The sequence below is a fragment of the Apium graveolens genome, chromosome 2 (genome assembly GCF_009905375.1).
Source record: "Apium graveolens cultivar Ventura chromosome 2, ASM990537v1, whole genome shotgun sequence".
NCBI classification, from domain to species: Eukaryota; Viridiplantae; Streptophyta; class Magnoliopsida; order Apiales; family Apiaceae; genus Apium; species Apium graveolens.
This window is the reverse complement of record NC_133648.1, coordinates 130903474-130916479: the sequence shown is the minus strand read 5'-3', so window position 1 is coordinate 130916479 and position 13006 is coordinate 130903474. Positions and strand designations below refer to the sequence as shown.

Here is a 13006-nt window from a genome sequence, read left to right as displayed (position 1 = left end):
ACTTCAGCTACATATCAAACTTTGATGCTCACAAGTTCTGAAATTGAAGATCAAGTTCTGACAACAAGTTCTGATAATCAAATTCTGATGACAAAGTATGATGTTCTCATTCAAGGTGGAAGTCAAGTCTCGAAGAAATTCATGCAAACCTTAAAGTTCAGGGGAAAGAAGGCAACCTTCTTTTATAAGGATCCTAAGATTCAAGCCTTAGATGAGGAACTTGCAAAGAGACTATTCCTTAAGGATAATCCATGAGTGGGTTAAAATAACTTAAAGAAGAAGAAGCAAGATTTAATGCTGAAAAGTCAAAACTACAGCCTAAAGCTTCTAATACAAAGAAGCCTCTCAAACCTAAGGAGAAAGGTATAGTAATAAGAGAAAGATCTGCCACAGAAATTCCTAGATCAAGTACTAGATCTCAAACTACTACTGATCCCAAAGATAAGGGAAAAGGAAAAGTTGGAGAGAAAGTCAAGAAACAGAAGATGAAGATTCCTCAAATTCTGATGGATCCTGTATGCAAGATGGTTCAAGTCTTTGATGATACTGCTGCTGAAGATGAAACAGTTGAAACTCTGAAGAGAAAGAGGATGACGGAAGAATCTAAGACAACCTCTGACATAGCTCAAGTTGTTTAGAGTGAAGATATTTCAAAACAGTAAGCTACAGATAAAACAACAAAATCCTGACCAATTCATCAAGACATCAACCTCTGACACTGCTCAAGTTGACATAGACAGCTTAACACTTGATCAGAAAAAGAAGCTGCTATGGAACAAAGCTACTCCAGTGGAACCTAAGACCAATCTAATGTTGAATTAGCTTGTACATTTTGGGCTTAGACCTAAACAAACAAGCTAACGACAAGTCTGGGTTAGGTTTTGACAAAGAAAAGAGACAAACAGGAGTAAAGGTTACTCTCAGAGATCCTTTCATTTTGACAGACAAACCATATGAAGAAATCAAACAAAAGCACCTTGACAAAGTGTTGTCTGCTCAAATTGTCATGGATACTCATGATGAATCAGAAGTTAAAGAAAAATTGATCTTGTTTCTCAATGATGGCAGAACTTACAGACTAGCAGATTCTGATGTGCTAAAGAAGTCTGTCAAAGAGCTTCAACATATTCACTACCTTCTAGAAGTAAAATCTGATGTTACAAGAAGATGGTCAGATTACATTTTGAAGGCTATAAGAGATCTTCTCAGAATTTCTAGTGCAAAAGCTTCTGAATACGTTCCAAAAATCACTGAAGATGATGGAAGGGAAGTTTCTATGAAGAAGAAGTCTGCCAAGATTGAAGTAATTCTGAAAGGAAAGTGTTTATGCTACAATGAAGACTCTTCACATCCCAGAGTTATCAGACTTGGAGATGGGCTTGAAAGAACATCAATTCCTGCACTCAGAGCAGCCATTTATCAGATTGGTGATAATGAAGATGAAGAACTGATGCAAGTCAAAGCACAGTTAGTTGAAGTTCTGAGAAATGCTGAGGACAAGCTGGTAACAGACTTTACAAGGAATCACTTTGGATTCAGATTGATCTAGTGATATTGGTAAAGCTATATGTACTGTAAGTTGTATTTAGCTGTTTAAAATAATATTTCATTACATTTGTACTTAAATGTTTGTGACATCATCAAATCTATTAACTTGTATATTTTTCATAATTTACAAGTTGGGGGAGATAGTTAGCTATATTTGTGATGTCATGTCTAATCTGATTTGTTTAGTTTCAGAACTTATTATCAGAACTTAACTGGAAATCAGAACTTACTGAAGACAGGAAGTTATCAGAACTTAAGGCGTCAGAACTTATATCAGGACTTAAGTGCGGGTACACTTCAGATAAGGAAAGCAGCTGATTTACAGGAGAGGATCTGGATTAAACAAGTAAAGATATGCATGAAGAATTTGACAGCTATAGGACTACAGTAGATAATCTCTGATTGATGCATTTTAGGAAATAGAATCATTATCATATCAATTAGGAGATATCTTATAACTGTGTAGTATATAAACACAGATTAGGGTTTACACTATAAGTGTTATCATTCACGAGAATATTTTCATTGTAACCCTAACAGCTCTTAGTGATATCATACATCACTGAGAGAGTAGATTAAACCTATTGTAACAGAGTTTGATATATTGAATAAACTTGTTTTCTGTTACATACTTGTGTTTATAATCAAATTGATTGTAGATACTATACTCAACCCCCTTCTATAGTATCATTGAGGCCTAACACCTGCTGTCCTAGCTCTTACATTTCTGGTAAACTATATTGTAGCGAGTAAGCAATATTTGCTTCTTAAACTACTTTGGGTTTGACCAGGTGACTTACCACAAAGCAACAATGAAACCCCTGCTTTGGATGAAATAAACAATAATAGATCGCCCATTGAGAGCCCTGGAACTTCGAGCATTGGGGGACAAATCCCACATGTATATTCGTCTTGTGCATCTATTTTGAACAACGTCACACATTAAGCTCTTAAAAAAATAAGGGGGCATTTAATATTTTCCTATAATATAGCTTTCGGAGGAAAGGCAGGTTTATGGATCGTGAGTAATATTGAATAATTAAAAATCAACTACTTTCAAGAAAGAAATCAGATTTTTTGATGACTGGAAATAGAAAATAAGATAAATTCTTGAATGTGAGTCTTAATCTGATTAAACCTAAGCATGTTTCATGTAACCTGATTGATTTATGATATGTACAACTGCTGGACTAACCAGGGGCGCACCGTCAGCGACAGAAAATTACCATAAAGATGAAGACGTTCCGTGAGTTTCCTAATTTGTTTGATTTGCAAATTTAGATATGTGCGCGTGCGTTTGGGTGCATACCTGATTTGTCTTACTTCATTACTATGTGGCGATGTATAATAAATTTCCGAAATTTATGTTGCAGTTGAAAGCAATCCAATACTGGATCTTGGTAATCATGATCAAACATGTGGTGTTTGTGGGGAAAGGGTTTGGGCTGCCGAGTTCACTAGAAGACATGTGGATAATACGCCAAAAGGCTATTCAATTTGTTGTGGAAAAGGAAAGGTACAGCTGCCATTATTACGAAAACACCTCTAGAATTACTATCCATGTTGACATTCAATAACAGGTTGTCTCGGCACTTTTTTAGTAAAAGTCTTGTTTATAACAACATGTTTGCCTTCTGTACTTTTGGAGGCATGATTGATGATTCCATGAATAAGGGTAAAGGGTTTTATGTCTTTCGCGTTTCTGGGCAAACATATCACAACTTTGGCTCATTGATACCACCAGATGGCTGCAATCTCAAATTTGCGCAAGTATACATGTACGATTTTCATGAGGCCAGATGGATGCAAGCCCAAATAATATTCTTATTATAAGGATTTCCGGATACAAAAATATACAAGGCACACATCGTTAACACACCATCATGTGAATATTTACAAACAAATGGCCTGATACAGAGGCTCAAAAATACCACACTGCTTTAACATATTTTAATTTTACAAATGGACTCATCTCAAACTCATTCACAAAAAATTAGACTATTATTAAATTTTGAAATTATATATTAAAACAGTTGAAACAATATCACCTGCGTTTCACTATACATGCCTTCTCCTCATACAAATATATAATCATTATTTTATTAATCCAGTTTCAAACCCCTTATTCTCAAATTAAAATTTTCGTGATTCTAAACAGGGTCAATATTATTATTACAACGATTCCCCGATACAAACAAATGGTCTCATACAAAGGCTGAAAAGTACCACACACCTTTAACATATTCTAATTTTACAAATGGACTCATCTCAAACTCATTCACAAAAAAATAGAAACTATATAATTTCTAAATTATATATTAATAAATTGAAATAATATCATCTCTTACTCTTCACTATACATGCCTTCTCATCATATAAATATATAATCATTATTTTAAGGGAAATTCTCAACGGTACCCTCATACTTTTGGCTTTTCTAGATGGTACACCAAATAGTTTTGACTTCTATTTGGTACCCTCATATTATTATACAATTCTGAGATGTACTCCTCCCGTTAAGCCCTGTTAATCAAACATTTAATTACCTCATAAACAGTATAAAACACAATTAATAACAGTTCAAGCCTAAACTGATAGAACAACAGTATGATAACAAGTTTAAAAAAAATAAAAATCAACCAAAAGGTCCATCCAATAACCATTCAAAACATCCATCCATAATCATTCAAAAGACCCAAAAACATATAACAAGATAACCTTATAAATTTTAAAGATTCGACCGTAATGACCAAAAAAAGTCTACAAATTAAATATTTAAAAATAGACCAAATATGTTCTGATTCGTTCTTAAATATGAGATGAACCAAGCTGAGAAATGTTGAACTCGGTAGCCTGTGATGCACTGCCATTCTGTGAAGTTTGAGTTATGACTTTTCTTGGTACTTTAGTTGTTTTCTTTGTTGTTTTAGATGCCTTTGCATCTACTTTAGCAGCCTGAGCTGCTTTGGATTAATCTCTCACCTTTGGATTCCTTATAACCACAGCTTCACCATTTGCCTTCTTTTATTTTGCAGTTTGGCCTCCCTTGCAGGTCCTTGAGTTATGACCATAATAGTCACATTTGGTACATTTTACAGTTTTTGCCCTTTTTCCCTTCCAGTCCTTTCCTTCTTCTCTCTTTCTATATTTACATGGTCTACCAACCCCTCTTTTTAGTGTAGGTGGTTTTATAATAGGAAGATCTTCATATGATGGCCATTGTTCCTTGTCAGGAATAGAGTTGATGCTAAAATTGTAGGCTTGTTTATATATCCTTACTGAATACCATGAACTAACTACTTTGTGCGGATCTATTTTAGCATGCAACATTGCCCTAATGGCATGCCTACATGGAATTCCAGACAACTGCCAAGCACCACAAGAACATATTTTGCTATTAAGAGAGAGAGGGAATTAAGATTTACCCTCATGAATTTCATATTCCCCGGGTTTTGACATGTATGCTTTACAACTGGTAGTTTCCTTACTTATGGCCTTCAACATTTTGAATATCTTAGGACAAAAATCATTATCATTCCAAGTACTTGCAACTTGATAAACATATTGAAAAGTTGGATAACTGTAGTTCAACTTAATACCCCTGTTTTTAGCTGCATCTTCGTAATCCATAACCAAATCCAGTAATATGCATTTATCAATTTCAACCTTAATATCTATAGTTATACCCCTCCATTCAAAATGTAAAATCTTATGATCACCCATGCTGTAATAATAGTGCAATATATATACGAAATCAAAACCTTAAAATTTAACAATAAGATACATATATCAATTCATTTATATACGAAATAGTAGTACATGAAGGGTATAACCTTTCAAACATATGTGAACATATACAGGAGTCTATTGATACACACATATAAGAAAAGTGAAATTAAAGATGAAGGATACACACCTCAATTGGAATAAAAGATTGATTATTTTATGGAAGCGGATGAAGAAGAACCCTAATCGCACTTAACTAATCTCCAATTCTCCATATTGTTGAAACTGAACCTAACCGGACTTGACACTGTATAAGCGTTATGTTTTTTTTTTATTTATTTTTATTATAAAGTTAATCATGGGTAATTAAACGTCTAATTAACAAAGTTTAACGGGAGGAGTACATCTCGGAATTGTATAATAATATGATGGTACCAAATGGAAGTCAAACTATTTGGTGTACCATCTAGAAAAGCCAAAAGTAGGAGGGTACCATTAAGAATTTCCCTTATTTTAATAACCCAATTTCCAACTCCTTATTTTCAAATTAATTTTTTCGTGTTCTAAACACGGGCTGTTATGCTAGTATATATATATATATCGGTATACTGACCGGAGATCCTTCAGAAAAGGACTTCTTTATTTTATTTTTTTAGAAAAATTGTATACCTTACTTCGAAAAAGCGAAAATGTGAAAAGATAAATGAAATTTTGGTGGCCAATCTAATAAGGATACTCATTTTAGGGTTTTATATGGAAAGAGTAAACCCCATTTAAAAGCACGGGGGTAAATGAGAGTAATTGTGCAGATCTATTATCAAAACTTCCAGCTCTCCCTTTAAAAGACTCGTTTAAATAATCTCTCAGTCGATTCATTTTGCTGCTTCTCTTCTATCTTTACGACACAACTCAACTGCTGAGGCTCGTAGGTACGATGTTCTATCCCCAAGATCTTGCTCCTAGTACTAATCTTGTGCAGAATCTTTTCTTTTCATTTGTGTATTTAGTCCAAGATTTATCATTTTAATGTTTTTCTCTAATTTTGTTCTGGGTATTAATTTTTTGAATTTTCTTGTTCTGGGTCTCTGTTATTATTCATCTTTAACATTTAATTGGGTTGATTTGGAGATATTGGTTTGGTTTTTTAATTGGGGAACAACTACTTTCTAGGGTTTTGTTTATAAAGGTGTGTGCTTTGTGGGATTTATGTTTTTGTAGTGTATCTTGTTGCTGAAAGCTGGTTTGATGTTAAGTTGTTGTGAGATGTGTTTGTTGATTTATTTGTTGTAGTGTTTTGATGGAAACTTTGTTGTGTTTTCAATTTCTAGGGTTCTGTTCATAAAGTTTTTAGCTTTATGTGATTTTGAGATGTGTGTGTTTTCTTGTTTCTGTAGTAGTTTCTGCCTTTTTCCGGGTTAAAGTTTGTACCTTCTTGCAATTTTTGTACCAGGTCTCATTGCTGAAGTTAATTTGATGCTAACTTATTGTACTAGATATATTGATTTAATCAGTTTTAGTGTTTGGTTGCATTATTTATTGTGTTACAGTGCGTAGAAGAAGGCTGTATAAGGGTTTTAAGAAGCTGGTTTGTGTTTGTGTGGCTTAAAGTTAAGGAAGTGTCTTAACAATGCAGACGGGTTACGAATCTAATCCTACGGACCCTATCGACAAGATGAGGGTATTGGATATTAAGCCAATGAGAACTCTCAAGCCAATATTCCCGTCCCAGACGGGAGCATCTCCTCAATCTGCTCCATTTACTTGTGTCCCTCCAATGGGACCTTTTCCACCTGGAGTTGCACCCTTCTACCCTTTTGCTTTTGCAAATCAGTCTCAGGGAGCTTCTGATTTTGAGAACGCCATACCATCGCCAGTTCCGTTGAATTCTTTCAGAACTCCGCAGTCACAATATTCAAATGGAGGTGCAGGGTCTTCTAAAAGGGGAAGAGGCAGGCCTCGAAAGGATAAAACTGGACAAGCTAACTTTGACAATTCCCAGATTGTCGTTGATGATGTTGAAGATTTTAGTAATGGGAGGAAGCAAGGAGGAAGTTCTCAAAAGAGGGCCAAAGGTCCAACTAATCTGTTCTCAGTTGAAGTAAACATTGATGATACTGTTAATCAGATCTTGCGGGCATTTAAGCTGTCAGGGTTGGAACCATTTCAACAAGCTGAGGGGAATAGGGACTTAGTTGGACGAATAATACTGACATATAATTTGCTGCGAAGAAGGGTTTTTCAAATTAGTGAAGCAAAGGAGGATGACGAAGGGGGTGATGTACGTCCAGACTTGAAGGCTTCTTCAACTATATTGACTAATGGGGTTAAGACTAATAGCCAGAAGAGGATCGGAGCTGTACCTGGAATTGAAGTTGGTGATATATTCTTTTTCAGGTTGGAAATGTGTATAGTAGGAATGCATGCCCCAACTATGGCTGGGATAGATTATTTAAATGTTAAAGCCTCTGCTGATGATGAACCTTTGGCCGTCAGCGTTGTTTCATCTGGAGCATACGAAGATGATGGTGAGGATGGGGATGTCTTGATTTATAGTGGGCATGGTGGAGTTAAAAAAGGGGAAATGTGTGATCAGAAACTTGTAAGGGGTAACCTTGCTTTAGAAAAGAGCTTGCATAGGGCTAATGTTGTACGAGTTATAAGGGGGGTAAAGGATGTCATGAGTGGGACAGGAAAGATATATGTCTATGATGGTCTTTATAAAATACATGAGTCGTGGGCTGAGAAAGGAAAGGGTGGTTTCAATGTTTTTAAGTATAAATTTGTTAGAGTACCTGGCCAGCCCGAGGCATTTACATTGTGGAAATCGATTGAACAATGGAAAGCGGGATCTGGTACAAGGATAGGGGTTATCCTGCCTGACCTTACTTCAGGCGTAGAAACTCTACCAGTTTCTCTCGTAAATGATGTAGATGATGAGAAGGGTCCATCATATTTCACATACACCTCTACTCTCAGGTATGATAAATTATTTGCTTTGCCTTGACCCATCCCGTCGTCATTTTGTTCAATCATATTTTACATATGCTTATACTCTCAGGTACGATAAACCATTTGATTTACCCATTCCTTCGCCAAATTGCTCATGCCGTGGTGGATGCCAACCTGGTGATGCCAATTGCCCGTGCGTTCAAAGAAATGGAGGTTTTCTTCCCTACAACCCACTTGGCGTTGTGCTAAACTACAAAGCTTTGATACACGAGTGTGGGCCTTCTTGTTTATGCCCTCCAAACTGCCGAAACCGAATGTCTCAAGCAGGATTAAAAGTCCGTCTGGAGGTCTTCCGCACAAAAGATAAAGGTTGGGGACTTAGGTCATGGGATCCCATTCGTAGTGGACTGTTTATATGCGAGTATGCTGGTGATGTTATTGACACATCTAGTGCAATGGAGCTTGGAAGTGAACATGAAGATTTCATATTTGATGCTACTCGGATGTATGCTCCCATAGACTATAATTCTGACGGGTCTCCAGAAGTCCCATATCCCCTTGTCATCAGTTCAAAGAATAGTGGGAATGTAGCTCGTTTTATGAACCATAGCTGCTCTCCAAATGTTTTCTGGCAACCGGTTTTAAGAGAAAATGGAGATAAAACGTATCTTCATGTTGCTTTCTTTTCAATCGGACACATTCCTCCGATGCAAGAGTTAACATTTAATTATGGAATACCCAAATCCGATAAAGCTGAGCAGAGGAAGAAAACATGCCTATGTGGATCTCTGGATTGCAAGGGTTATTTTTATTGATGATGATTAGAAGTTCTAGCAGATGCATAAGAGAAAAGGTTAGTTCTTTTTTGTTTATTTTGAACTTCTCTGTTTGATGTAACTGTTTTTATGAGTATTTTTATACATGGATGATCTGTCATTAATAACCAATTTTTTTTTACTGTCATTAACTTTTTGAACGTAATGTCCTGCATTTTTTAATCTAAGGTTAATTGATCGATAACAATCTAAGACCTCAATAAGAAAAAAATGTTCTAGTTACAGAAACTTTTGGTTGACATAATTTTAGATAATACAATTGATGAGGCCACTGTTGTCACGTCGGCGACTAGTCGCCCAGTCGACATAGCAGAATAAGTCGAAGCCCGACTAATAGTTTCTGGCGTCCATGGGTTTTACCCAGATCCGACCCGGTACCCGACCCGAGTTTGACCCGATACCCGACCCAATTAAGTGAAAAATAGGTTAGGTGTGTTAAAACTTACGCGTTTTTAGATCCACACAAGAAAAAAGAGAGAGACAAGAACAGCGGCTATAAAGAGAGAAGCTTCTCCGATCTCCTTTCTCCGACCCAGCGACGGCACTACTCCGGCGAAGCTTTTCCGATCTCCAATTTTCGGTAAGTTCTTTCTCCTTTCTTCTTCTTCTTCCTTCCTTTCTTTCTTTCTCCTTCCTTTCTTTCTTTCTTTCTCCTTCCATCTCTTTCTTCGTCTCCGTTTTTTCTTTCTCTCTAGTTGTGTATTTATGTGTTTATATACACGTATATACACAATCGAGTCGCCGACTTATATTTCCAAAAAAACAAGTTTTATCTATTTATTAATATAAATAATGATTTTTCACCTAACTTTTTTGTCTTTTTTAAACTATAAACTGAAAAAAATACCTTCAGTTTTTATGATTTTTACTGGTTTCTTTTATTTGCTTTTACTTTTTAAATATCAAGTAATATTTTCTGAATCACTTTAAAATTTCTTTTATTTGATTTTACTTTTTAAATATTAAGTAATATTTTTCTGCATCACTTTAAAATTTTCAGTTTTTGTATTGCTTTTATTTTTATTAATTACAATCGTATATCAAATTTTAGGAATCAAATTATGCATTTTGATTTTATAAACAACTTACAGTAAACCAATACACATTACACTCTGTTACGGACCTACAGTAAACATCAAATCATTCATTTTACAGTATCATTCATTACACATAAATTCACTGCCCTCCATTAGTCCATTTGCTCACTGTCTCACTGTTGCATTTTACGGACCTCCATTTGCTTATCCATTTGCATTTGTACCTGCCATTTGCTCATCTATTCAATTTACAGTATCATTCATTACACATAAGTGGAAGATGATTATGGTGTCCCACCCGAGGAGAATACTCAAGGAGGAGATGGAGAGGGGGATGGAGATGATTCTGAGATGGATGATTATGATGCATGATTAGTTGATTTGATTCTTTAGTTATGTTTTTATTTGATTAGAGATGTTTGACTTTGGGTATTTGAACTTATTATCTATTAGTTTTTATTTGAACTATAATTTTGAAGTATGTTTACTTATATTATATATTATAATTACTCTAAATAGGATATTGTCGACTATTTACTACTTTTTACGACTAGTCGGGCGACTTGTTGACTAGTCAATTCCACGGTACTCGGGCTCGACTTGTCGACTTAACAACCATGGATGAGGCTAGTATCAAGTGATAGATTTTGTTGATAATAATAATGAAGAGTTAATGAGTATGAATTCTAGTCAAAGGAAGCTTCTCTCCCTGTTCCATTATTTAACCCTTTTAAAGGCCATTACAAAGTATTTGTAGGGAGCCCTTAATGGGCTTCCCAAAAGGTCTATCATCTATTACAATGTGGGTCTTTTGGGCTACCTATATCGGTGTCTTCAAGTCTTCCTCTTTAGTGGGCCTTTGGCCCAACACTAATAATTAATTATGTTGCTGTCGTGTCATTTTTTTGTTGGAGTGCTGGCATGACAATATGTGTCCGCAAGAATGTAGCTCACATCAACCTTTAAAAAACCACCTTATTGCTGTAGGGAGTTTACAGGACAATGTGGTTAACAACCAACTCTTCTTGGATACGACGGTCAGGAGCAGTTTGGATGTTGATTCCCAGGAGTATATTAATTAATTTGTTATTGTCTTGGCTAGAGCTCTGGACATGTGCTAATGTTTTGGTTCATGAATTCCAAATTAAAATTGACTTAATGAACTAAATAAACTCTGTTTGCAGTTTCTCTTGTTATAATGTTGTATTGTTCTGTTGTACGAAGTGTAGTTTATATTGTATCCGTCTGAAATAAAGCCTGGAATGGATTTTTTATGGTGTAGCATTTACTTTCTGCAGGTATGCTTGATGGTGGGAAATTGTGCTGGCTAAATGACGTACTTGGCTCCAATGCAGAGCAGGAAACAGTAGGCTTGGCACATGCGAAGGAGATAGGGATGTCATATTTCAATCTTATTGAGAACCATGTGTTGTGCAAAACTTTTTTATTTTCTGTAGCGTAGCTTCCAATGGCTAAGATTTTTAATGAAATTCTGTGGGCACAGTTTCGTTTGACTTTGTAAGCCGCAATATGTTGGCAGATTCTTCTGTTTTTGAACTATTTCATGAAGTAGGCAATTTAGCTAGTTTTGACTATATTTTTCAGCAGTTATCTCATCATCTTTGTAGGTTTTGATACATGAGAAATTCATATTGATTCTACACCTGGTCTTTAATTAGGCTTCTAAATACACACAGACGGTGTGCTTTAGAGCTTCACCAAGTGTACGTTAGAACCTATTTAAGTTGACGCTGCTTATCAGGTTTTATTTTATGTTGTTTGTTAGCATTTCCTTCTTGAAAAGATGTTTTTTGTTAGATTTTGGATGCCTGAAAAAGTGAAAAGTATATGCTCGAATCATGTATGTATCATGGAGGGCTTGAAATGTAATGTGGACTGTGGATTTTAAACAGAGGAGATAATTATGAAGTTTCAATTTTTGTCACTGGTTGAAAATTCGTATTTTACAATTTTTTTTATTAAAAAATTCGTTATCTTTCAAAATTTTTGAAAAACTTATTTTAATAGAAGGAAATAAAAAAATATTATTTTTCCAAAATTTCTAATGGCCTGTTTGAAAAACTGGTTTTTATTTGAAATTCTGGATTTTATCAATAAGCTATTTGAGAATTTGGATTTGGATTTTATTTGAAATCCAGGATATGAGAATTTAAAATGACAACTCAAATCCTATCATTTGAAATCTATCATTTGAAATAAAACTAGGGATTTTTGTTCGCGCTACGCGTTCTAAATATAATTATTTTTTTAAAAAATATTAAATAATATAAAGAGAAATGTTTACGTAACTTTTCAGTTGAACACTAACACAACATTACTCTTTTAACGAAAAAAAATTACGCAAATATACTTTTTCACATATGTTAGAAAAATATATGTTGCGTTGTCATAATTTTTTTTAAAAACATAATTAACTAATTTTAATTTTTGTTTGTAATAAAATCAGCGCATGTTTCATTTTTTTTCATATGACATAGATTATTTTTAAGGTATATTACAATTTTATGAAGGAAATGATCTAAAAATAATTTATTTATTTAATAAAAAATTAAAATAATCTCAACATGTGTTTTTTTTTAATTTGTGTTGATTAATTTATAAAATGTGATAGTTATTAATTTATAAGCATATAAGAATTTAAATTAAAATATATTTTGTTATAATATTATTTTGATAATAAATTGTAAAATTTAATTTAATAATCTTTACAAAATTTCAATAATATGTATATTTTAATATTTAATTTAAAAGAATTTAAATTTATATTTTAAGATTAGATAATTCATACCCAACATATTTTTAACAAAGTATTGGGTTTAGGCCTGTTGAACAATACTGTTAATGGCCAACAAAACATAGAACAGAGCTCTGCGGAGGGAGGATCGATGG

At 34.4% G+C, this 13006-nt stretch overlaps 1 protein-coding gene across 1 annotated transcript; it reads left to right on the top strand.

Moving 5' to 3' along the window:
- The first annotated feature begins 6023 nt into the window (after window positions 1-6023).
- LOC141707852 (histone-lysine N-methyltransferase, H3 lysine-9 specific SUVH1-like) lies at window positions 6024-11693 on the top strand. Its single transcript, XM_074511259.1, has 4 exons — window positions 6024-6203; window positions 6822-8250; window positions 8333-9076; window positions 11395-11693. The coding sequence occupies exons 2-3, from the start codon at window positions 6902-6904 to the stop codon at window positions 9036-9038; spliced, it is 2055 nt and encodes a 684-aa protein (XP_074367360.1). The 5' UTR covers window positions 6024-6203; window positions 6822-6901; the 3' UTR covers window positions 9039-9076; window positions 11395-11693.
- The last annotated feature ends 1313 nt before the right edge of the window (window positions 11694-13006 follow it).

Coding starts and splice junctions, on each gene's coding strand:
- LOC141707852 (XM_074511259.1), top strand. CDS start 6,902: ATGCAGACGGGTTACGAATCTAATCCTACGGACCCTATCGACAAGATG. Junction 8,251..8,332: donor ACATACACCTCTACTCTCAG/GTATGATAAATT, acceptor TTATACTCTCAG/GTACGATAAACCATTTGATT.